Genomic DNA, 25,852 nt, shown 5'->3' with positions numbered 1-25,852 from the left:
CACTCCTGGCAAACCTTTTAGGTCTTCAGAGTAATAGAGATAATATTGGTGCATTCGTTTTCTCAGAAGCGACGAGGCAGTCACCGTGGACAAATGGCACACGATTTCCATTTCGCGCACGGGACAGCTTGGCATTCTACGGGTGGACAAGCACCCGTATATTGTCGGCTTCGCACCAGGAGCCTTCACTCAGCTCTCCCTCGATCTGAACCTGTACATCGGCGGAGTACCTTCTTTTAAAGAAACCTCGCCCAATGCTGCTATCACGCACAATTTTGCGGGATGCATACAAAAGGTTGTTAAAAAGGTTTTTTTTTTATTACTAACTCTTTCTTGTGAACAAACAACGAGTTATCCACGTTTTATCGAGACATACCTATATATATATATATATATAGCCCGGTCGACCGGTATCTCCGGACTACTCAGGTGCAGGCCCAGAATGACGGTCTCGTGTTGCAGCATCGTAGGAAAGTCGTTACGGAGATAACGTCTATGTTTTTATAGAAGCTGCATGACTTTCGGACAATGTTATTCTCATCGTTGCAAAAAAAAAACTACAAATATAAGTGCTATATAAATCGCTGTAGTCGAAGCAACTAAAAATCAATATTTTTTTGACGGACCCAGCTAACAAAACAAATCGGTGAGATTAATCTAACGCGCCCTACTGTGGCTATGCATTCTGCTCTACGATTTAGGTGACGATAAACAATAAACCGCTGAAGCTTCTTCAGGAAGCTCTGACCGGTCGAAATGTCAACAACTGTGCACATCCCTGCGTCACGGGACCGTGCTACAATGGCGGTCAGTGTGAACCGACCATGGATGAGTTCCAATGTCACTGTAAGCTCGGCTTTTCCGGCCAGCAATGCGAGATCGAAGTACAGGAAGCGATTGCCCAGCCAATGATGGGTGGTCAGAGCTTCCTGCACTACACAGCCGAAGAGATTATTAAGCGCGTGCGCGGCTCGAAGATCGACATCCAGATGAAATTCCGTTCATTTTCGGGACATGGTCTGCTATTATGGGCTGGCGAGAAAGATGTTTCCCGCAGCTCTGACTTCGTCTCGCTCGGCATCAACAAGGGCCAGTTGGTGTTCCGTTTTAATCTCGGCTCGGGTGAGGGCGATCTCGTCTACAACTACTCGAGGGTTGATGATGGCCATTGGCACACATTACGGGCCATACGCTATCGTCAGGAAGGATCTCTTACAGTGGATGATGGTCCGACCATAGTGGGTACTTCGTTCGGGCAACTGAACCAGCTCACCGTGAACAGTGGACTCTTTCTAGGTTAGCCGATTGCTGGGCTGAATGTGTCTGTTACATTTTATTTTCACGTTGTCTAATGTTTGAACACACACGTATACATGGTTGTACATCAATAATGCCGTATTTTCATCTATAAGAAACGCTAATACCTTTTTAGCGTTATTAAATACACCAAGAGCTATACGATAGACCACTATGGAACATGAAGGCCTACTGAGGTTTGCTTATAAATAAGGGCGAATAAGGGAAAATCGCGAGGATCAAAGCGAATCGAAACGGAACCCACCGCATCTTTGCGCCTCCGCCCTCTGCCGCGTGCCTGCACTTGTTCTAACACCGTTGTTTGTCATATTCACAGGCGGTATCCGCGACCTAACTCACATGACACTGGGTCGCTATCAGACTGGCCTAGTTGGCTGTATCGGGAACTTCACACTCTCAACCGACTACCACGTCCGACTTGTCACACATGCCAACAGCGGAATCAACGTTCAGCCCTGTATCTAAATAAGTCTGCATCTCGAACATGGTCGTTTGTGGAGGTGGCACCTTCTTTCTTGAACCGTAGATAAGGATTGATCACCAACTGCTGAAACAACCAATCGTCACCACTGAGAACACTTGGGGCTAACCATCTACGCTTACTGCTGGGCTGGAAATGTTCTATCAGCAAGCACCTGCAGTTAACTCTCGTAACAGGACTGCCTGACTGAACTCGACCATTCAAAGAGCCTGACGCTCCAATAATTGATACTTCGGTGACCCAGTGACGGAATGGGATACACCGTCACTGCCCGAAATAAGTGCAACAACTACAGCTAATTATGATAATAATAGTACGAATGATAATAAGAGATCAATAAAAACATAACGATAATGACGATTATCAAGGCGGACTAAACTATTAGAATAGTATAAATGTAACGCTGAAGTGTGAAGACGCGCAAGTTATTGATAGCAAGCAAACATAATGAGGAACGTGAAGCTATGTCGGTGGGAAACACTACGATAGCGTGGTCTGCAAACATTGCGAGAGCAAAGTTCAGCTTGAAACACCTCTACGCATATGGTCTGTCTATACTGGATGACTGAAACTGTAGTAATGGCCACCGAATAGCAAATGGCAGCAACTTATAACCAAGTGCCCGACTTATCTAAAAGGAGTTCGGCGCCATCTCTGTTCCAGCCGATGCAATGGATATAACGTGAATGTCTCAGCCATTCGCAGCAAGAGATTGCTGTTATACCACCCATCCACTCCCCAACGGGATTGAGCGTTTACTAAGCGATATCAATGCCCCATGATTACTCGATAGTTTAATTACTAGTGATGAATATGGCAATTCTGTCGGCTAATACAATCGTATAGACCTTTATATTCTATTATAGATTTTTATCGTTTCGTAGTGGTTGGAACGGAGATTCGTACCCTAAACGCGTGGCATATCATCCTTTCTTCACTGTGAATGCCAAACGGAGATATTACTGTGACTGATATATACACAGATGCATATATTTCTACTTATCTGTACAGCGGGCCTAACGCTTAAAATTAATTAATGGAACAAGAGTATGCGTTATTATTATTATTGCAGTTGCTGTCAGTATTGTACGATCAGTTGAAGACATAGACTTCTTAAAGAATCATTTACGTAAAATTATTTTTTTAAATCTATATATATATATATATATATATATATACATATGCATACACCCGTAGATTCTTGTGTATCTGCAGACAAGGGAAGGGGGTGAGTCCGTGGGTAAAAAGACGCATCGTTGTGGTTCTCTTTCTTACAAAACTGTTCGGCGTGCTTTTTTTTTTTGTTTTTTTTTTTTGAGTATTTCCCTTGACGATAACAATGACGTTGATGACGACGAAAGCGACAACCTGGAGTCGATTTTTGTGGAACAGAGACGGCCTGACACCACTTCATAGTCTAGATAGCAAAAAGTATGTACTTATACGCGAAGGGGCTGCCGATATTATTTTGTTATGTACAAAAAATCATATGATGTGGATCAGTAAGCTACGGAAGGGACAAGAATACGAATGACGCTGATGGTGATGATGGTACTAAAATAATATTAGTAATAATGACTATGTAATGAATGACAAGGCACTATATTATGAGGGAAAGATTATGATGCTTAGGTGTATGATAGTCCTCCCGTCATGTCGACGAAATAAGCACACCCGACGACACAGCGGACAGTTGACTGAGTCTATCCAATGCGATCGTGGCAATGCGCGCGCTGACAAGCATCGTAATCGAATGAAATAGCAGGGCATTATTTCGAAAAGGGCAAGGGGTGAGAATTTTACATTATTCGGTGGTACTGAAAGCAACGTTACGAATATGTGTCAATTCATTATTTCAGGTATGATCGACACTGAATATAGGCGCCGTGGCAAGTAGCTTCATCATGCGGGCTGGTCAGTGAAATGGGAAAAAGTGAACCAGTGACAGGCACCGCATGGCATTTTTCCAAAGACTGATTAGGACGGGTGGATGAGTGTTCTAAAGTTAAATACAAAACAAAGAGAAATTTGGCGAAGAAAATCCAGATAAAGGCTACTTCCCAGGAATGTGAAAAGAAAATACATACGATAAAGCGGACTGGCTTAAATTCACACCAAGATTATTATTGATACAGAGCCGTCACAAGCTCTTGTAAATAGTACGGAAAAGTTATAACAAAATGCAGTAATGACGTAAGGCCTCATGTAGTTGGCTAATATCTGTCAGAGACAAGTTCCACAACGCATTCTACCTTGACAAGACGAACAAAGACCTTCGCCACCTCCTCTAACCATATACGGTAGTGTAACCGAGGGTTTGATTAGGGAGGCATTTCGAGTGGTAGAAAGGAAGCTTAGGACAGTCTTGAAGGTATTTGAATTGGCAAGCTGGTGGGCCGCCAAGGCCGTCATAGGTTGCAGCTTTGGGATCAGGAATTTCGTGTAGATAAGGCTCAGCAAAATGGTTTACTGGCTGACTAGAGACCAAGGTAACGACGAAAAAGCTAACCGCGCGCTAATAAATCTGCTACGCAGATGAGGTAGGGATTTGACCGGTTTGTCAGAGCAGTTATGGGTATGAAGATCAAAAGTAGACGTCGTAAGGACAGAGGGGATCGGCATATATATATATATATATATATATATATATATATATAGCGTGTAAATAGCTGCAGTAAGTGACAGACAAAAGTGTGTCAAGTATATATGCGACCGGTTCAGCACGAGAACTGAAAAAATCGAATTAATTTAACGATACGTCTACTGGTCGTAGTTCAAAAGTCGATAAGCGGTGCGGGGTATGGGTCGCGGAAGAGGCTGATGAAACTTCATGGCTGATAAAAAAGAGTGGTTGCATTAAATTATATTGGCAAAAAAGTTGAAAGTCACGGCAAGAGATGATATTTGAAGTGACTAACGCAAGGGAAAGGTAGCAGAGGCCGATCTAAAATGTTCTATGGACGGGTTCTATAGCAGCATGCTTAGTACAACTGACACAACTGATGCACTAGGAAACTTAGTGATTGAAAAGAAACAATTACGACGCAAAAAAGCATGAACGAGAGTGAAAAAATAAAGATGGAAAAGGAACAACGTAATGAATATAAAAACAAAACAGAGAGTATAAAATCAAGCAACGACCGCGTCTATCCCTAGACAAAAAGCGTTTCGTTTGTACATAGAACTCGCTCACCAACTTGACCAAGGACGACGGACGCGCCATGTACACAGCGCTGAGGTTTTCATTTTTCAACAACAACAACAACAACAACAACACAAAAGAAGTTTATATTTGCATTTTTTTATAGTTATCAAGAAGGTACCGGTTATCAAATTCGAGACAATTCAATTTATATATGAGCTGACACTATAAAATAGCAAGATTAACAGAAAAAAAATGACCTCACAGCGCTGAAATTTTAAACGACAGTATGATAGACTGTGTGTGAAGATCTGCGAGTTGTAAGAAGGATGAGATGCGGCCGGAGTCTTATGGCAGGACGCGTGCAATAGCTTGTACATACTTACCTTATACATACATATATATATATATATATATATACGAGGCTGGAGGAAAGATCTTGGTTATGTGCAAGGCAAAAGAAGCTCCAGGTGACACTGGTGTTGCTTGATTTTGTTATCATATCTCTCACACCTGAAATGGACCCCAGAACCGGTCGAAGCTGGTGCTGCGCGTATTAGCTACACAGATACATCGCAGGTCCTCGACCAGTTTAGCTAGAAAAAAGGAACTGTAAGCGGAGTGACAAACCACGCTTAACTGACCAACTATCTGTTGCAATATTGACAGATAGTAACAAATAAAATAATATTGATAATTAACGAAGACGAAAAATACCATTATTATTATTATTAATAATATAATGCTATTCATGAGAACAGTAAGAATACAAGTAATCAAATAGAAAATGGAAATAACAAGGCTAATAATAATAATAATAGAAGAGAAGGCGAGCGGGAGCGAGAAAGAAGGCAAGCCAGAAGAGAAGATGGATTACGTAACGAAGATTATACCGAAGGGAAGAGACGACTTAATTATTACGACAACAATAACGATTATGAGAAAATTATCTTATGGAAGAGAGGATGTTAGGGAAGACAGAAGTTACACGTCAGCACAGCCAAATTTCTCCTAAGTTATGACATATCAATAAGCAAACAGTGACGATATTATGGATAAAGATTATTACTATTAGTATGACTAATGCACCCGTAAGAGAGAACAAAAGCGCGGTAAGTGGTCCTATGACGAATAAAAAAAGGGATGATGGAAGATCTGCGCGCTTGCATCTAGGACACCTCTGCCCGCGGGCGGTGGCTGACGCGCCATGACCGCCCCGCAGGGCTCGCTGCAGTATTCGGGCAGCGAAAACCTTCGCCTTCGCAGAGAATCAAAGAATGCACATCGTCAATGACAATAACAGTAGTAATTCTAATAACAATAATAACATATGAGGAGCATCTAAGAAAACAGGTAGCAGGAACGATAGGCAGGTGAGTGTACGGGGATATCCTGGGGCGATTTCGAGAAGGGAAGATAACGATGATGGAGAGACTGAAACTAGAATCAAAATGTATAGCAAATGCCGATGCTCTGAGACCAATAAAGGAACACGAAGTGTAGAGGTCTTGATCTGGCAATGTTCGTAAGACGATCATCGAATCGTTAGCTGTAATTGAAAAAAAAAAAGGGGGAGTGTACCGTTCTGAAAGACAAAGTGAAGTTGTGCAATCGCGGAATTGAAAGAGGAAAATGGAAAAAAAAAAAAAAGAGGTAAAAACTGGATGGACAGGTGGTCATTTGGGTATAAGACTACTACCAATTCGATTTTGGAGTAAAGTGGCATAGTATCATGATGTACTATTGTGAATAATTTAATTTCCATTTAAACGACGAGGTGAAAATATCAACTAAGTGACAATTGAAGGAGGCGTCAGCAGAAACAACAACATTATGTCATTATTGTAACACCATTGATCATGTTTTTTGATGAAAATAAACGAAATTTTAATATTCAAATGGACGTTGTGTTCGAAACTCGTTGATAACTAAATTAGGACAGGTGTCCTTATTCTGAAATATGTATCTTTAAGGCTTCCGTGTTAGAGGATGATCGGACAGAAGTTTGGTTAATTTGTCCTGAATCTCGACTCGAGTGGCTTCGTTCACACGTTGACTTATAGGTACTTGCTTCGTATTTCGTTACTGCAAATAAATGCCAGCAAAACAGAATCTATTATGTACGCTGTCTATAAATGAAAGTTAATATTAAAACCCAAAATGTTTTCGATGGGTATATGTGGAGGACCTAAACTAATTTCCGATAGGATATTAGAGATTCTTTAAAGGTAAACAAACACGTACTTGTAAGTTCGAGTAAGTAAGTAAGTAAGCTCGAGAAATTGCACTATTATTCACTGACGAATAAACTTGCTCGCAGCTGGCAGCTAACAATACGTTCGCCGTGCCGCTAAGTACTTACATTTTTCCAATTGCATTCTATTTCGAAATGAAAAAAGTATGAAAATAGGCGCGCGTGATGTTACGCCCACATCGCCTACTCGTCACGATTTCGTGAGACTCTAAAGTAGGTTCAATAACAAGAAACTAAAGGACGCGCAGCGCGTGTTTTCCAAGGCGACTTTTTATACTAGCAGCGAAGTCTTTTTCTTCTTACGATCAGCGTAAGCTCGCTGTTTGGATGGATTTAAGATATGATAATCTTGTTTCGAGTTAATGAAAAAAGAGGTGCGCCCTTTTTTTAGCTATTTGATATTTGTAGTAGTATTACATAGCGGGTGCTTACGGTAATAGCTTGCATCTGTGTACAGTGTATAAGGCACAATGGATTAGTTAGCTAGTAAGATTACGCATACATGCAGGTTTCATCCTTATAGAAATATTAAGATAAACGCACGCGCATGAATACGTACGAGGAATATGCGGTCATGCCCGATAGTCCATCTGCGTTTCTTGTTCTGCTAAATTGCGTTCCCTAATATAAGCGCTCCACGTTGTGCGATATCATAAGCTGAAAGCGGCTAAGAAGAGCCCTCGCAGCTCTATTGGAGCTTTTTGATTAGGCTGACTGATATTACACGAAAAAAACAAAGAAAGCACTCGTCTATATAATAATAACAGTAATAACACTAATGATAGTAATAAAAATAACAGCTAGCAAATAGAGCAGGGAAAGCAAAACGTTTGTTTCGCTCCGTCCGAAGAATAAAATCTAGTAAAAGCAATAAAGGTTTTCAAGTTGTTTCTACGCACATTATACCAACTGCTAGATCAGAGCTCTGCTAGCCAAAAAAATCCTCCTCACTCTGTTTCTCGTTCGGCAGGAATAGGTGCAGAACGTTTTCAGCGATGAACTCCACAACGACATTTTCTGAAGCAGACATCTTTAAAAGAGAAGTCTCGTCATGGGTAAATGGTGATGCATCAGCATGTTAATTTTAGGGGAATGCCCGTCGTACTGAGGCCTAACCCTGCGACATACTGTGGCGTCACGAAGGTTCCGGAGACAAAACTCGTCGAAGTATTTCATTGTAAACAGCGAATTAGTTGTCGTCAACCTCTACCTTACTCGGAACTTGAACCTCCGCGATGAGCGTCCCAGCAGTGATCCAGAACGATGAATGCGACCTAAACATAGCGTACCTCTGACTCGAATACAAATACTAATAAGGCTAATCCTTTGGCTATTTGGACTCCTACGAAGAACACGAACAGTCGCTGCTAATTTAAGCAGCTTCCACGGTTCGTTCCGCTGTGTACCGAATAAAGCCAGTAGCGTTAGAATGTTCGCCACTCGAGTGAGAACACGTCCTAGTGTAAAAAGTACAGGTGTCCTTTTGTCGAGTTGTATTTTACGTTACTTTTTCTATGCATATATATGTGTGCGTATGTTTGGGAATCGTATTGATCTACTGACTAGATAACGTTTGTCAACGTAACACGTAGACATCTCGCCTCGATTTATTCCCATGTTGCTTGAACACTAGGCGGATTCGACCATCGAGTTCGCCTGGTGTTAGCGCCACTTCTGGAACAACTTGTCAACACGAATAAACTTTACATTGTTAAATATATTTCAAAAAGTCGACACACTAATCGTTCTTGTGAATTCACAATATAAACATTTCTCGAATAAAGAACTAGGTTTGTATGTGCTTCAATTACCTTTATTTATTGTGCTTCAATATATTTTGCAAGAAAATAACATGAACTATTATATATTGTACCTTGGCTATCATCACAGCCAAGACATAGTGCCTCAAGTTCAGAACATTATGCAATTCAATTGTTTTCGGGTAATAATTGTCGCGTATCAGCAAAATCTAAACTGACTTTTCTTTCTGATCAACAGACGAGCCCATTGTAAACGATACGAGAAGTACGACAACATAACTATGCATCAAAAGTGCCAAGTTCTTTATGCAATGTACCTATGCGTACATTACACGATAATATAACTGGCCTCTGATCGAAAAAAGAACAGGAACCGCAACCTACCAGTCCCATCAATGACACAGCTGACGTGAATAAAGAAAGCGATTTACTTATATTATATAATAGAACTTTTTTAAAATATATGCCAAAGTACACTTTATGCCTTCCGTTATGGGACACTCGGTTAGGTTAGGTTAGGTTAGGTTAGGTTAGAGGAACTCTACTGAGTTCCTCCACTATAGGCATGGTGCCGCTTACGCACTATGAAGTACAGTAAAATGTTATTTTTGTAAAAGGCTTATTTTTCAGAACGATATTAAAAGTGTATTGCTAAATAATCTCTAGGCTTTTTGCGTTTCATTTCCATTAAAGATCTGCTGTGAATTGGAACTCGTTCTAAACAGATTTGCAATCTTTAATTCTCTCGTTCGTCACTAACCGGCTGGCAATCTAGCTGTTTCTACCATAACTCAGCCGGTCATAAAACATGGCCGAATTTTCGGTCTTATGCTTTCCACAACCGCATTTAAGAATTGTTATGTAGGTAAGTCTTACTATCGTACCTCGAAACAACGTATGCTTATTAAGGGTTGCTTGATAAATACGTTGCCCTCTTAGATGCCCAAGTATCTTTAGTATTATGCAAATGGTACAAATTAGAGTACATTTTGAATTCTTCCTAAAGTACATTTGATCATATATATATATATATATATATATATATATATCCCTGTTCGTCTTAAAAGTAGCTAAATACCGTTTTATTGTAGGCTGGATTCCACGATTACAAACTCGCCCTATGAATTAACGAGGCATTGTAAAGATCTACTTTTTAACAGGTACCTTTGAATTATCATTTCAACCATGCCGTGGGAACGAAGATTTCACTTATTTTATAGAGCAATAAGTGTTTTCGTTAGCCTATAGACAGTTCGTCTAATGGTAAGACTCTTTATTTTAAATGTGTTTTTATATGCATACATGGTATAGACCCTAATTGGGATTTCAGTCGCCTTAACTTTCCTTCAATTCATCTCCATCGAATCCAAAATTTAACTAACGAAACGAAGTTCCTGCTAAGCCACACTCGCAGCACATGCACACCTACACGCGCACGTATACAGACCCACGCATACACACATGCTTACACACCAGACACCAACCGACAAAACCAAAATGGAAAGCCCATATTGATCGTTGTTTGGGTTAGCAGCCCAATGAACAAGATATTCCAGTAAGCTTTTTTTGAAAACGGTTCAGCCCAGACACTTATCAAATAGTCTACCTTGATTTTTTCTTAATAAATATTTACATACGTCTCGAAGTACAACATGTTGTATGGATCCAATAATTTCTAGTAGTTAACAGTTTATTATTAATGTGAAAATTAGAATGATGCACAAAATAACAAAAGCAAGTAGACGTGGCGCTGTATTTGGAGTGAAGGACAAGATCGTCCAAACTGAGCTTAGTTCCAACATCACTTGCTAGATAGAGCTTGAGCACTAACTACGATTGAAAAACCAAAAGCTCTAGAAGTCCAGCTATATACGTGAGTTGTTGTTTGTCCTAAATGTTCAACGACAGATGATTGGGCCCATTGCGTTGATATAATAATTTTGCCTCTCTAGTATTGCCTCAACACGAAACAATGTGCGCCTATGCTTGGGTTTGAATCCACACCACACCGTTTTTGTCAGGATTTTCAGTTTAAGATTATCAGGCAAATACGTTTCCACGAAAGTTATCACGGAGACATTGAAACTTGCTAGTCTATCTTGGACGCTTGCTCCATGGCACCCGCTCTCACATATGTCACACTTAGTTTCATGTTCCTGTAAAGCAAAGACTTAACGAACAAATATGTGATTTTAACATTACGGTGGGTGAACGATCTTACTATTTTTTTCAAACTTTGGAAATTTTATTTCGAACTTCCTTAGAAGCCAAAAAAAAACATACTTTGTCGACTCGACTCAGTCTATAGAATATGTCGACTTACCTTACTAATTAAATTATTCGATTTATATAAATAAACAAAAGAACGTGTGTGTTCACACTTATACACAATAATTTAATTTATTTACATATACTGACGCTCACGCATAACAATACGAACGTGCAAGCAATAATGAATGCTCAGTTTTACAATTAAATACTACTACATATCATTGTTTATATACATTATTCGACAACACATTGAGAGCCACGGCACTGAAGTTACTGCACTCGTAGAGCGAGGCTAAGGATCGACATCAGTAGCACTCGTCACATTGAAGCAATAATTATTTGAATGGCATAAACGATAAAGGAGGAAAGGTACGTTGAAGGTAATGTGCATGCATCTCTGTTATCAGTGGCTATTTATACAACCGTCCGCTTTCTGCACCGAAGTCTTTACGTGAACATGTGCACAGCGATGCGACGTTAAGGAAACAAAGTGGTTCCGTACATGGTAACAGAAGTGGAGGTTCGAACTTGTTGTCCCTCTGAGAACTGATTACCTTGGCACATGAACGAATTTGAAAAATGACCAGTTACACGCAGTATGGAAAGATGACGTGGAAAGCTTGCTGGATGTTTCGCTTTTTACATAATGCGGAGAAAAAACGTGGAAGTAGTTGAACTGTTTCCAGCTGATGACTAATCGTAGACTGCGCTGATAACAACGTGATGGGCGATTGATATGCACAGAGTCGTGACGAGAAGAACGGGGGGCTGGAAGGCTGACTTCTGTCTTACAAGCAATACTGGACTCGTACGTAGAGCGGGGTCGCACATAACATTTACCACCATCCAGTCTCACCAAGACTGCCTTCCCAACCACCTTGGTGTCCAGATTGCTGCCATCCCTGATCCCAGTCTTCTTTAACTTGCTTGACGAATGTTACTTGTGATCTAGGCGTATGAACGGGGTAGCGTATGGGCAGCGGAATGATCGGACCGCCTCGAAGAATAGCGGCTGCCGCAGCCAGCTTCAGCAGCTTCTTCGACTCTGCTTGCTGTACATTGACTAGTATCGTTAATAGAGCCAGAATGACGATGCTTACGCGGAGCAGCTTTGATAGAATAAACATGTCGAGAGCGGTGGAGTTCTTCGAATATCTTTCAAAGTTGTTGTGTTGTCTCTTGTTGATCTTGTGTAGTCGCACAATGGTCTTCTACCACGTGGACGCCTTATATATGTGTTTGGGTGCTTGTTCATCGCACTTATTTTACCCACGCCCCTATTACCGAACGCGGACAGTGGCTCTTCGATGTGGGTAAGGGAGATGTATGGACACAACAATGACAAGGTACCCACCAAATCGACCACAACGCAGCGTCCACTCGTTGGTCGACATCCATTTCCATCTTTCCAGAAGCTTTTGCTTGTCGGGCGCGATCTTGCCGTTACTCAGTACGCCGTTATGCTGGTTATTCGCTGACTGGGAACATGTACATCACCGTTAGATACCTTTTTAGCCATTGGTCTGGATAATACACTCCGTTAACATCACAAACACACATCTTCGCTGAGTCGCAAGTGTAGTCGCGACCGGTAGTTGTGGCAAGGGGCACCATTGCTCTGCTACTACGATGCGAGGAGGGCATGCGATATAGACCTTGATTCTTGTTGCGGCGGTTCTGAACGTTGTTGTCATTTACCGGCGCTCCCAGGACGATGATGCGGTTGTTGTACTTTTTGTTGTGGGTGTTCGCGTCAGGGTTTTCGTGTGTAACACCGTTGTCCTTAAACAACTACTGGGTGAGCTATTTTTAGTGCTAGCAGCAACCACAGCAGTAGCAGCGGCAGAAGCAGAAACAGCAGCAGCAGCGGCAGCAGCAGCAGGGATGACCACAGCCGTCACTGATGCTGCTGCTGATCGACTGTACCATTCGACAATGACTGATCGTTGCGATGGCTGTAGAACCGCTGTGCATGATACGGCAGCAACCCTGATTGCAATATTATATATATTGCCGGACTAATGCTTCTCTTTGACGAACATACTGACGCTCCTGTGGATAGCGCACACGTAGCTACGGCGGATTTTCGAATTAGACGCACAAATTAACCGATCGTGCCAACACATGTAGATATGCGTAAAAGACAATAAGACACCATGAGCATCGGCAGTTGACGATGGGGCATTTAATCAGTTGAATGAAACTGTTCATCGGAACGAACAGAGTGGCGGAACTGCGGATCAGACCTGCTGCGACTTCCCCCGAAAGGTTTCATAGTGACAGATTTATTTTTGCTAGTATTTCTTGTCTGCAACGAGGGGGCCGATTTCGTCTCGCTATCGCGCTCTCTCACTACAGCGTTCTAATGCTTCCGTGGTCCCCAACTATGTGCACTTACATTATTGGTATAGATCTAATGGGCCGTGGACTAGATAGCTCCGTGCTGGAGCGTCACACCCATAGTAGTAATAGTACGACATGTTCGCCGTCGATGTAAGTACGCTTGTCCAAGGTTAAACACTTCTTCGTCTGTAGAGGCAAAGAATAATGATGTGGTTAGATCAGGAGAGCTAACGGTATAATGACGGTGGCTGTAACAATCCCAGCTGTCGACGCTTTTTTTCAGTCCCCGTCCGCCAGTGATCGCATGCTGGACATGCTCACTCGATCAATGGTTCACGGGTTCAATTGCTCCCGAATCATGGCTGTACACTGATGTTGGTACAGTCTTGGCCATTGTCGTCTTCGACAGTAAAAACATCAGCGCGGCAGAGCTGGCTTCATCCGAACTTTATCGAGCCATATAACTAGATACAGGCCTAAGGCTGAAGGTCTTGCTCCGTCAGCAGCTTAAGCGCCGACGGCAACCGCAGTCACAGTAATAGCCTGAACAATGGAAGCGAAACCGAACGAGTAATCGAACGAGCAATGGACATTTGGCACTACACTGTGAAGGGCGAGCATGGGGGATAAAGAACAACCAAACAGGTCGGCTGTAGTCGGATTTTGGGTTCTGAAGTCACCGATTACGTGTGTTTGGTGGACGTTACGCGATGGTCTAGCGATCTTACTGCCATCGGTGACTATGAGCCAAGCACAATGAATGGCGTTTTGCATCGTACGGCAAGGTGTTTAGTGTTGGATCTGAAAATGTTTTCGGGGTGACGCGCTTTTCGAAGCGGATACGACACCATAGCGAAGTAGAATGTCGGTGCTGAGCTGCGCGAAGCTATGCGTAGTGAAAGTTGAATGGACTGGCAGTAGGGACCGTTAGCGCGCTTACTGCAAGTCAATTGCGAACGCTAGCTTTAGCTGGCTTGATATCAGTGATCGCTGCTGGAATTGGATCTGTAGAACTAATATTGTTATTATTATTATCATTAACACTACAAGGGGGCGCATCTTACTGAAAGTAACTTCTGTTGTTAAGGATGACGTACCATCGCAGTCGATCTCGCCTAAATCTTCATCTGTGCATCAAGTCTACTAATTTACCAGATTTTGATAGTTATGTACTATCATTGTTTGCCTGCCGCTAAATAATATAGTATATATTATAGATTTGATACAGATAAAAGTAACATTGTATATTCGGTTAACTGACGGTGACTGAACCGCACGTGGCACGCCAACCTGTCTATACGTGTGTGCCGATATAAGATATTTTTATATGCCAATAACCGTTATTGTATAAACAAAAAAAAGTCATATCAGTCAGCACCAAACGAATCGATGAGACAGAAAACTGCCTGTGCATCCCGAATATAAACAAATATCGTCTGTTTGTTGGCATGGAAAACAAAAAATATATACGTTATCCACGTGTTTGCAGTTCTAGGTACCCATGCCTATTGTGTTAGATAGAGATAATTTTCAAATTGTTTGTTAAGCATTGTGAAAGTTAGCTTAATAACCCGGATTTTTTGGCGTATTTCTGAAATTTAATTCTGCAACTCTGGTAGATAATTCATTTGACTGATAAAAATCGTTAAACTGAGGGCGATTTACCGTAAGAAGCCGTTTAAAGAGTTCCTGGTTACGTTCTCCCATGATGATCGCCTAATATGGGCATATAGAAATTTATTCACTACATAATGTCATAAAGCGTGTCTAAGACAAATCCGACTTTTTCTCTCTCTCTCTCTCTCTCTCTCTCTCGCTATTACCTAGCATTTTTTTCCTTGTTAACCATTTTATCGAGGATTTCTTACGAGGATTACAGAAAGATAGAAAAAAAAAAAAGACATCACGTAATACGTAAGGCTGACTTCTTGCCGTTCAGTTCAATTCATTACATTAGATCATAAATTACCTGTTCTTTCAGTTAATCTACGCAGTGTTTAGTGTCCGGATTTAGGACTTGTGGATTCTCTCAGCAGTTCAAACTGTACTATACAATATGAAGTACGTGCGGTTGCAGTTACAGCACGGTTAAATCATAAGTTCTAGAGGTTACATCTACCCAACAACTAATTGTCGATCTGATAAATTAGAATTGATTACGTTATTTAGTGATTGATATTGTTCGTACAGGGGCGCACGTTCGTCCTTGAGGTCACTGCTGTTTAGCGTAAGTAACTAAATTTCGCTATGGCTAATCGCAATAAATAATATCGATCGGCTTTTCAAAAAGGTCCCATTGCTCTAACGAAGTTACCGACACGATAGCGTGTATCTATGTAAAATATAATAGATACGTACGTAGAGAACCCCGGAGCGAGTCCAGTGTGATAATACCCCTTGAAGCTTAAAGCGTTTTCTAGTAGTTACCCATTCGAAGAATGATTAGTTTCCACTTTTAGCTAACTTGTATGCAGTACTCTTGTTATTTGACTGCAGTACGATCAGGGCATGTGAGCCCCATTATACATTTGAATTCTGTATGCCATTCTTTAGCCGAATCAATATCTATCGTTTACGAATGGAACAATACACACCGTATCGGTGAATATCACGTATTAAACATCGATGCTTATAGATTGCTTGCTTACGTTTTCGCGTCCCTTTATCAAAACATGTCTCTAAGCGTTTTCTCTTCGCACTCTCCTATTTTCGGCTTCTGTTTCGGTATCAACGGTGTTCAGTTCAGCTAATTTTCAATTGTATAATGCTACTGACGTCGCAAAGCCTATTATGAGTGCTGCTAGATTTTTGTACAGCGCAATTCCCTAGGGACTCAGCGGATTCCCATCGCAAACTACGGCTATATTGTTTCAGCTTCTGCGCCACCATTGCTTTGCTATTATATCTAACTATTGCTATTATATCTAACCGTGTTCCTCTGCCTTTTAGCCAATTGCTCTATATTGCTGCTATCACAGTCCCTACCACAGGTCATTTCTAACTCTTTGGGGCCAGCCAGCCAGCCAGCCAGCTTTGAGGGGTAGTGCCCTATGTAGAGGACCTCTTCATACAGACAGATACAGATGACGGTTAAAAAGAGATCGGTCTCAGATACAGGTCGGGCAAAACTTAGCCAACCGTCTGATCTCTACGTATGCACTACGTCTGGGCTTAGCATTTGTCCTCGATAAAAACAAAAACAAATGCACTGGATGATAAAATCAATGAAGACGGCTGCCACCGCCGTCGATGCTGCTGTTGTGTTCGTGCGGCAAAGAAATTTCCATGGAATATATACTAGATAGCTATTGTATCAGATTGGCCGTTGTTTTTTTGCGACCGTCCATCTGCCTATCTGATTATAGACGATTTCGCTTGTGGTATCAGTGGCATGCTCTGATACCACTAGTGTCGTACGAAGTATTTTAGTACGCAGGTCAGGCGCGATCAACAACAACAGCAGGTTGCTGCCAGCGGTAGGGGAAGTTATGAGAAAATCTACAATAGACATAAGATATTTGTATACTCTGTTAAACCTAATCGGGAGACTGTGCTCTTAACATCATTTGTTGACACCCTAAAGCACTCTTGCGTCACACATAGGGATACGTTGGGTATGTCGACGTAGACATCTTTTCAATCGTTTGCCGAGCCAATACGTACCGCCATCAATAATTATAAAGCCTCATTGCGATCCACTTCGAAAAAAAAGGGGCGATTACTATGGGATTCTACAGCAGCTGTGACACTTCCCGGAGACTTTATAGTGCACAACAGCCCAAACGGAGACATCAGTTCACATACGCAATAGCAGAGCGCGAGAAGCATCACCGATGTCATCAATGACCTGTCATAAACGTTTTACTCAAGGCGAGACCGGAATGACAATAAACATCAATTATCGGTCTGGGCAAAAAAAAATCAGAGTGTGATCTAGGAAATAGAGCAGGGAGATATTAATGAGAATATCTAAGTTAAAGAAATAATAGCAGACAACTCTTAATATGTACATATCGACCAATGTATATATATATATATATAGTTGTCAAACAAATATTCACCGTTTTTAATCCAAAATTAAAGTACATATACTTTATTCTTCAAAATAAGATTGCGTAAATAAATGTGCGTGATTTTCTGCTTTTTTCCGTATCACCATATTTCTTTACCATAAAAAATCTTTCCAGCTTCTGAACGAAAAACTGTAACAAGTAAGTTAATCTTAAATAATAGTCTGATTCGGGCTATACGACGACTATATTAAAATGTCTCAACGAAGTTTTTGTCGGATAGCTAACGTCGAAATGGAAAAAAAAAAAGGTTGACTGGAATTGTCATAGTCAAAAACGATACTTTTTCTATTCACTGGTTTCGGTCAATTTTTTCAATGGTTTCTCGTAATCTTGTTAATTGTTGCCAGCAGAGGTCCGAATCAAGCATTTCGCCAAGTAAAAGCAACTGACAATGCACGATTCCTCTCCAGGTCCACTAAAGACATTGCATGACCTTCTTTGACGTCAGTCTGGCTTTTTGGTACACATCGTAAAGCGCACCTCTTTTTTCCTTTTTTTTTCATTCTCTTTTTGTTTGCGTATTGTGGCCCCACTTTCTATTACCCGTAAATAGTGGCTTAAATTTGTTGTGTTCCTTTGGAGTTTCGCAAATAGATATGCAACCAAGTAAATTATCTTGTATCAAACTATTTCAAACAACGAGCTTTTTCAAATAGTGTTGAACTGTTTGGTAGTGAATACTTAGTCCTTTGGCCACACCATAGTTATCCATCCACCATAGCTCTGGTTCAACTTGTGCAATAATCTGATAAACTTTTTCCGTGATCAGTAAACCACTACGAAGAGCCAGTTTCGATATCGAAGTTTTCAGAACAAAAGTGAAAAGCCATTTTTGATAACGCATCTTCACTGTTAATAACACAAATTTCTTATGTACATGGCCAGCATTTGTGCCTTCATCGTAGTAAATTTATAAAATAAAGCAATTCGTTATAGAAATTCATTTGGCGCTTGGCCAAGGCGCTTGATCTCATATTTGAATGAAGTAGTTTCACCTAATTTTAACGCAGTTTTTACTATGGAATTACAACATTTCAGTGACAGAAACGCCAAATTGAGACAGCTCATATTGCCTAAGATATGAAATTAGAAAGCCAAGTAAAAACGGTCAAAATTTTTTCGACAACCCAATATATACATGTATACGATATTGCCGTGCGTGGTAAAAGGTAAATGATAGAATACGAACTAACTGCTACCATTGCTACTACTATAAGGGGAGGTGGACGATGCTTTGACGATTCAAGACAGATGTGTAATCGACGTTGCCATGTACCACATCGGGGATCGAAGTCCCGCAGAAGAAAGTATTGACAGATATGGTAACTAATGATTTTAAAGGAGGCCGGTCCATGGCCGGACACGAAAACGCCAAGGGCAGCTTCAATGTCACTAACGAAGAACTAAAGAATACGCGAAAAAGCTTAACAGGTGCGACGAAGTAGATAAATCAGAAGAAAATCGCGATATATTTAGATAGATATAAATGATATACGATCATCAACTGTAAAAATAACTTATTAGAACGTCTTCAAAAAAAAAAAAAAAACATAAAACATTATTTCGAATAAGTATCGACAGTGTTTTCTGGAATAGTCTTGAAATCATTTCAATACATGTAAGTTAAGTATATTCTATGAAATTACTGATTGATGCCCTTTTTTTTTTCTTATTTGTTGCTTCGGCTGCTTTCAGTACGCCTATGGGATACTCTCAGACGTTCTTTAGGCGTCCTATAGATGTGGATAGGAAAGTGCAATTTTTTATGCTTAATAAAAACTTATGCGGCTTTATTATAGCTAATCAAGAGCGTACCTAGCCAATACTGTGGCTGGCCGATTTTTTTATAATTATAATCGATAACTATAGTCGATGGCAGAATGGATCTAACAGTATAGTAAGTCGTCCAGAACAGGAGAATGAGAAAAGAAATCATACTAGTAGAATATGGTACCTTCCGTTTGGTAAAATTTTGTTTACGCAACATTGGTCAAGTGAACCTGCGTATGCTAACAGCTAAGGCAAAATCGTCGTCGAAGGTAGATCAACGTGTGTATACATTGACATCTTATAAATAATCTATAAAGAGGAAATTGATAAGACAGTACCTAAAATTACACATACTTCCATGTTTTGTTGACGGTTCGTCGTTTCGAAATAGTGCATTCTAACCATCATGCCGCTGATGCAAACACCTTCGAATGATAAAAATAATAAGAGAATTCATTTGTTGAAGTTGCGCATTTTCAAGACATCGATAAGCTGCTAAGTTTTTATTGGTAATCCAATATTTAGTATCTTGATAGAGAAAAAATGGTACATGAGCGCCCGCGGCCATTTTCTAATCATTTCCGAATACTGCAAATAATCATATCTCTTAAAAACGTATGCAATAACATCAATTGTGTTAACTTAGGATCGCATTTCTACGAGATGCTGCTATTACACGACACTTCCTGCAGAAACTGGTGCTTCTAGGTTTTGCTAGCTTGTTCATATAGAAACGCATGTTAAAAGTTGAATGTTTGGGAAATGCTAATCTATGGGGCTAGAGTAAAAGTCACGCACCAGAGTTCCTCTTTTTCCTTTTAGATAAAAAATGTCTTTTATGTCGGGTTGAATGCTGAAAACAGCGTAACCACTTTTTTTTTTTTTTTTTTTTTAGAATTCCTTCCTAGGAAGGAACTGCGTATTGCCATCGCGCTAACGTTAACCTTGTCAATAACCATAAGGGTTATATCTGCAGCAATTGCTCATGTACATATTTCCGAGTACGTTGCAGACTTGTGAATCTCTGTATGAATACTGCTCATAGACAGGTGTCTTTTTTGTTATTCAACGCCGTAGACATTTACCAAACAATATTGTCGATGGTACCCAGCAAACATCACTAGAGCCCTAGTAAGCATAACGTTTATCCTCAGCTGTTTATATTCTCTTAGCTTTTTTCTAGATTGGATTTCGTTTGTAGTAGCAGAAGATGCCTTAAATATAACTTTTCTGGGTCACTTTGACCACAGAGTAGTAGTGCCCGGTTAAATTGACAAATTATTCGTATGAGCCACTGCTGCAGTATGTCTCGCCTTTGTACAGGCAGTTATGTTAGCTAAATTGGCAGACCCGCATTCAGATCCTTTAAAAGGTAAAAGACTCTCTAATAAAATCACTTGTTTCAGGGCTCGACTCAGCGTAGAAAGGATCACCATGATGCGAATCATCTGGTTAACGACTATACTGGTGAACAGCGGTAGGTAACAGATCTTGAAATAAATTAAGTATGTTCCGATATTTTCGACTGACAGCTGCAAGATTACTGTCATCGATTCACTGAGATTTAAGCAGCATAATTCTACTGGATATAATATATTATCCCCTTAAGTATCTTTTGAATATTGTTAAGCTGAGCCGTTCGGACCAGCAAGATCTCCCGATCATTTGTACCTATAACGTGCTGCGGTTTTCTCGTTTTGCAAAGTGTATGTCAGCTATACGTGAAGCAAATGTTTTCCAGCTAGAAATGTGACTGCGTAGAAAAGAAGCAGATTTTTCAAGCAGTCCACCTACCTGTCGCATCTATCTATCTATCTATATCGTAGTCCACTTATGGTAATCTGTAAATTTATGTTAGTTTTTATTTGGCGGTTAGCTGTAAAGATCTACCATCACGTGTGACGCTTGTCGAAAGTGATCGAAGTAGTTGATCAATTTTTTTGCGACGCTCGCTTATTGTTAGTTACGCAGTTACTTTTTGCGCTAACTCACAGCCAGCCCGAGCGTAAGCCAGCACAACTTCAAAATACCCATGCCGTCTTTTTCGTCGTAGTTTAGTTTAGATGTGTAGGGCACATTGGGAATTTTTCACGCCCGCTTTATTCAAACTGGCTCATGCATAGTGCGGCGACCTTTGATCGCTGGTTACCTTGCTAATGATCGAAACTGTGACACAAGTAAAAACCTTTTTATATATACGTGCCTGTTTAACATCGAATTTCAATTCAGTGAAGTCGGTATATTAGCTCAGGTCACAGCCAAGTAGGAGTTCATCTTTCAAACGTTACGATAGCATTAGGTACAGGTTATGAAATTATTATTATTATTACTGTTATTGAAATCCTAATTTCGTACTTGACTTTATTCAGCTTTTTGTAAGCCTGAGCCTAGGGAATGCGGGAGGTCGAGAACGTCGCCTTCGGCCACGCGCATCGTCGGTGGACGAGAAGCACTGCAGAAAGAGTTCCCCTGGCAAGTGTCATTGCAGATGAGAGGTAAACCTAATCAATGGCTCCACGTGTGCGGAGGGACGCTGTTATCCCCAGAGCATGTCCTTACAGCTGCTCACTGTTATAGTAGAAGATCAAAATACAGGGTCGTGGCTGGAATGCACAAACAGGGTGACATGAGTAACGAAGCTGTTCAAGCGGCAACCGTAAGTGATTCAGGTTTGACCATCTATGTCTCACCGTTTTCTTCCAGAATCTTTCCAGAATCTTAACATACCCATAGAGCTCATTTCACGTCCAATGGCGATAAGGATTCCCCTTGACGTTGGTCAGACTATAGGATTGTCCATGAAAGCTATGGACCCCAATTAACCTATGGAAAACAGCTCACGAATTAAAAATATCCTAATACATAACGATACTGTTGTCCATCAAACAGGTGTCATCATTTGTCATTCACGAAAGCTACAATAAACCGAAGCCTTTAATGAACGACATCGCCATAATCACACTAAAGGAGCCTTTGAATATGACTGAGGCCGTTGAGCCAGCGTGCTTGCCCCCCGCTGCTCCAACTCTTATGCAGCCTAATGACAAGATCACCGTATCGGGCTGGGGAACTACTCGTGAGGGCGGCCAGAGCTCACAGGTTCTCATGGCAGTCGAGTTACCTGTTATATCTGATACGCAGTGCAATGAGATGTACAATGGACGAGGATCAGGAGGATCGAGCGCGTTCAACCCGATCATTGGCTTCTGGGAAGTGATCACATCAGTAACAGGTGGCGTACTACCAACATTGATGCCCCCGAAATTCGAAGCATCAAAAATTGCTTTAGATCGGGCCGCAGATGGCCCCATACAGGGCACCATGTTATGTGCCGGCTATCCTGAAGGTCGTAGGGATTCGTGTCAGGTGAGGAATTCACACTTCTAACAGTAGGTATGTTGCGGTTCAGCCACAAATAACGCACGAAATCAACACATAATCCCATCGTGTGCTTCGGCTAACTTCGACTGCAATTGAAGCGAGGATGCAAAACGTGATTTTATTGAACATGTATTCTGACAGTGAGCTCCAATGCATTTCCTGTTTGCTTTATTTTCGCGTCAGTCAAATGTTCAATTAAGTACCTGTATGCCATATGTCGAAGCTTTAGTCCAACAGTATTCTTCCATTAGCTTCATTGCTAATGGAAGAATACCGTAGAATGCAGAGTGACAATATTTTCAGGCCCTATTTCATTTAAAAAAAATATCTTGCTGTTTGGATTTTCACTGAAGAATCAGAATGCATTCACACGCCCATATAAACCTCCGTGTTTCTCCAGCTAAGCAACCATGTTGCCGATACATCATCGACTCAGACCAGAGATGTCTGTATCTGAGCCGCTAGCTATACCGCAATGGGCCGCATAACACTGCACTATAGTTTATATATCGATTTTGGCTTATTGCGGCGTTGTCTACAACTCAACTATTTACCATACTGCTATCTGATACTAGCTCTATTGGATCTGTTACAACGGCCGTTTAATGCGGCACAATTTGTAATTCAATGATTCGTCACAAGTTCCAACACAAATATCCATTTCACTATAATACTTATTGCCATTTCATTAATACGATGGACATGCTGCTTTCTGCTTGTGGTAGGGTGACTCCGGTGGTCCTGCGGTTTCAAAGATGAACGGCTCATTGAGTAACATTGTTGGCGTCGTATCTTGGGGAACAGGATGCGCTCGTAAAGGAAAGCCCGGGGTGTACACGGAAGTTGCATACTTTATCGATTGGATCAATGAGAAAATGCAATCATAGGTCCTTGTTTTTTAATCTGGATCGCATTTATCTGGATGTTCTTTGATAAATACGTATTCTTCTGTACACGTTTGGTTTGTAGAAATATGAGTAGATAAAAAGAGAAGAAAAAAAAAAAAGGAGACGAGTTAACTGCTGATATCTGCGGCGATTTGCAAATAGGGCATACAAATACAAGATAAATAGAAGCGAGTTATAATCGCGCAGACGAATAGATCACCAGGTTCCATATGTGCGCCAAGTAGAATAGTACTGCAGTACTCAATATTGCAAGTGCGGTATCACTGGTAAAGAGTTTATTTGAGCTATTGAAGTAAAATGAAGCAACCAGTTAATTAATTTTGTCAGCAACTGAGAAAATATAGCAGAATCCAAAATGGTGTTTCTTAAAAAAACAAATAAAGGAACATGAAACGCGTATGTATTTCATACATTCGCGCTTATCTAATAGGTTACAACTAGCTTGGCCGGATCTCGACAACATATCACTAGTAGTAGAAATAATTATTAGAAACATTCTCTAAGTAACGATGATTCTATCTCCAAAGCATAAGCCGGGCACACGATCCACGATGGTCACCAGACTACGGAGACACCGGCATCCGAATCTGTAGCATTTCAAAATCCTGATTTCCATTCGAAGCCAATTAGATGACCCGTACAATAGATTAGGCCTATTGATAGTAGAAGAAATACCTTCGTATTGGTGGTTCGTTTGTCCTAGAACTGGGTTTAGCCAAGCTGGGCGCAGGCAGCAATGACGCGTCTGATCTAAATCACAACCATAGAATTCGACAACAGTAAATGTAGACTAGTATATCTTTACTATGTCACAATATGTCGCCTATTCATCTGACATTGGTAAATATATTTAGCACTATGTTCCTCTGATAAAAGAACTGAATATTTCAATACATCCTGATATTAACCTATGGACTAGTATGTAAGTTATTCGTAATGTGTACCATAGCGGGTACCAATTGAACGTGAACAAACCTTATTTTTCTAAGTACATGAAGGTTGTGAGCGATTTTTTTGTGCTACACAAAGCGTCATTACTCAATATTTTCGGGCATTTTCTTGTATAACTGTTACAAATAGGTTCTATTTCAATACTACTACGTGCCGAGCAATATTTGCACCTTTATGCATTGGCCACAAAGAAGACATAAGTCAGTTTGGCGAAGTAATGATTAGGTAGAAGTGTACTGAAGTAACGATGCTTATGCCATATATAGCTATATAAGTGGTCTAACCCTAGGAACATCTATTAAAAGCCGCTTTGCGGTCCTTCATACAGAGCCACATAAATCATAATTTACGTAGTCTCAGCTTGACATAGCTGAACGCTGGCACAAGCGATAACAGGTAGGAAAGTTATACTCTCCGTAATACAAAATCAAGACAGTATTTAAGAATCAGTTTTTTCTAGGTTTCCAGGCCTACAGCATGTGATCATTTAGGAACGTCGCCGTCAGCTATTTGCATTGTAGGTGAAAGAGGGGTCCTTAGAAAGGGGCTCCCGACACCGGTGTTTCTACAAATGGGGCGCCCTCTTAGCGTTTGGTTTCAGATCTGCGGAACGTCGATTCCATTTTCACGACTAGTTCTCAGTACATCGAACCGTAGCTGGATGAAATAAAAAATCGAGATGTTCAAGTTGGAACCGTAAGGCATTTGTGAACACTTTTTATTCGTATTGCAGGCCCTCTAGTTTAATTTAAAGTATTCACAATAACAATAATGTATTGAAACTAATGCACAATAGCGGATTAGATGGCGCTGTTCTTAGATTTGAGCCACAGTTACGGCTAATCAGTTTGTTCTTACTAACTTCAAAAAACATAACACACGAGCATTTTTCTTTAAAGTGAATGTTTATTATTAGTCTAATAATTCTTAAATAATCGAAGCCAGCAGGTGAGGCAGCTTCCAATTTCTAATTATACTACCGACTGGGCAGGTATCGTCGTTGCATACAATATTCCTATTCATCAACGAAGTATATTGCCATCATCGCACTGAACGATCCTTTTCATGCTATATAGAAAGGATGCTATAACCTTGGCAAAGCCAAGATTATAGCATCTTTTTGCTTGACACTGACTGCTGTTGCGACCCAACGACACGATTACCGTATCAAGTGAGACAGCATCCAGAAACACCATCGCTC

The 25,852-nt window shown here is 40.8% G+C and overlaps 2 protein-coding genes across 3 annotated transcripts in view; both read left to right on the top strand.

Moving 5' to 3' along the window:
• The window catches only part of LOC111266460 (pikachurin), a 76,238-nt gene extending 69,399 nt beyond the window's left edge, over nt 1-6,839 (top strand). Inside the window, exons 11-14 of one of the 2 annotated variants that reach the window (XR_002684112.2) lie at nt 67-295; nt 702-1,296; nt 1,634-3,229; nt 3,658-6,839. Coding sequence is in view for 1 of the 2 variants with exons in the window: in XM_022843957.2 (XP_022699692.1) it covers nt 67-295; nt 702-1,296; nt 1,634-1,782 (973 nt within the window). In the remaining variant the exon portion in view is untranslated. Of the gene's footprint in view, nt 1-66; nt 296-701; nt 1,297-1,633 lie in introns of both variants that reach the window. The other variant, XM_022843957.2, reaches the window with a different exon arrangement.
• A 6,118-nt stretch (nt 6,840-12,957) lies between these two features.
• LOC111266457 (trypsin-1) lies at nt 12,958-24,110 on the top strand. Its single transcript, XM_022843954.2, has 6 exons — nt 12,958-13,023; nt 18,859-19,072; nt 20,818-20,888; nt 21,781-22,067; nt 22,301-22,777; nt 23,518-24,110. Exons 3-6 carry the CDS (start codon nt 20,846-20,848, stop codon nt 23,677-23,679), a joined length of 969 nt encoding a protein of 322 aa, XP_022699689.1. The 5' UTR covers nt 12,958-13,023; nt 18,859-19,072; nt 20,818-20,845; the 3' UTR covers nt 23,680-24,110.
• Nucleotides 24,111-25,852: the final 1,742 nt, after the last annotated feature.

Source organism: Varroa jacobsoni, unplaced genomic scaffold (assembly GCF_002532875.2).
Source record: "Varroa jacobsoni isolate VJ856 unplaced genomic scaffold, vjacob_1.0 scaffold_1085, whole genome shotgun sequence".
NCBI classification, from domain to species: domain Eukaryota; kingdom Metazoa; phylum Arthropoda; class Arachnida; order Mesostigmata; family Varroidae; genus Varroa; species Varroa jacobsoni.
Note: the sequence above shows the minus strand (reverse complement) of the source record. Positions and strands in the feature narration are given on the sequence as shown.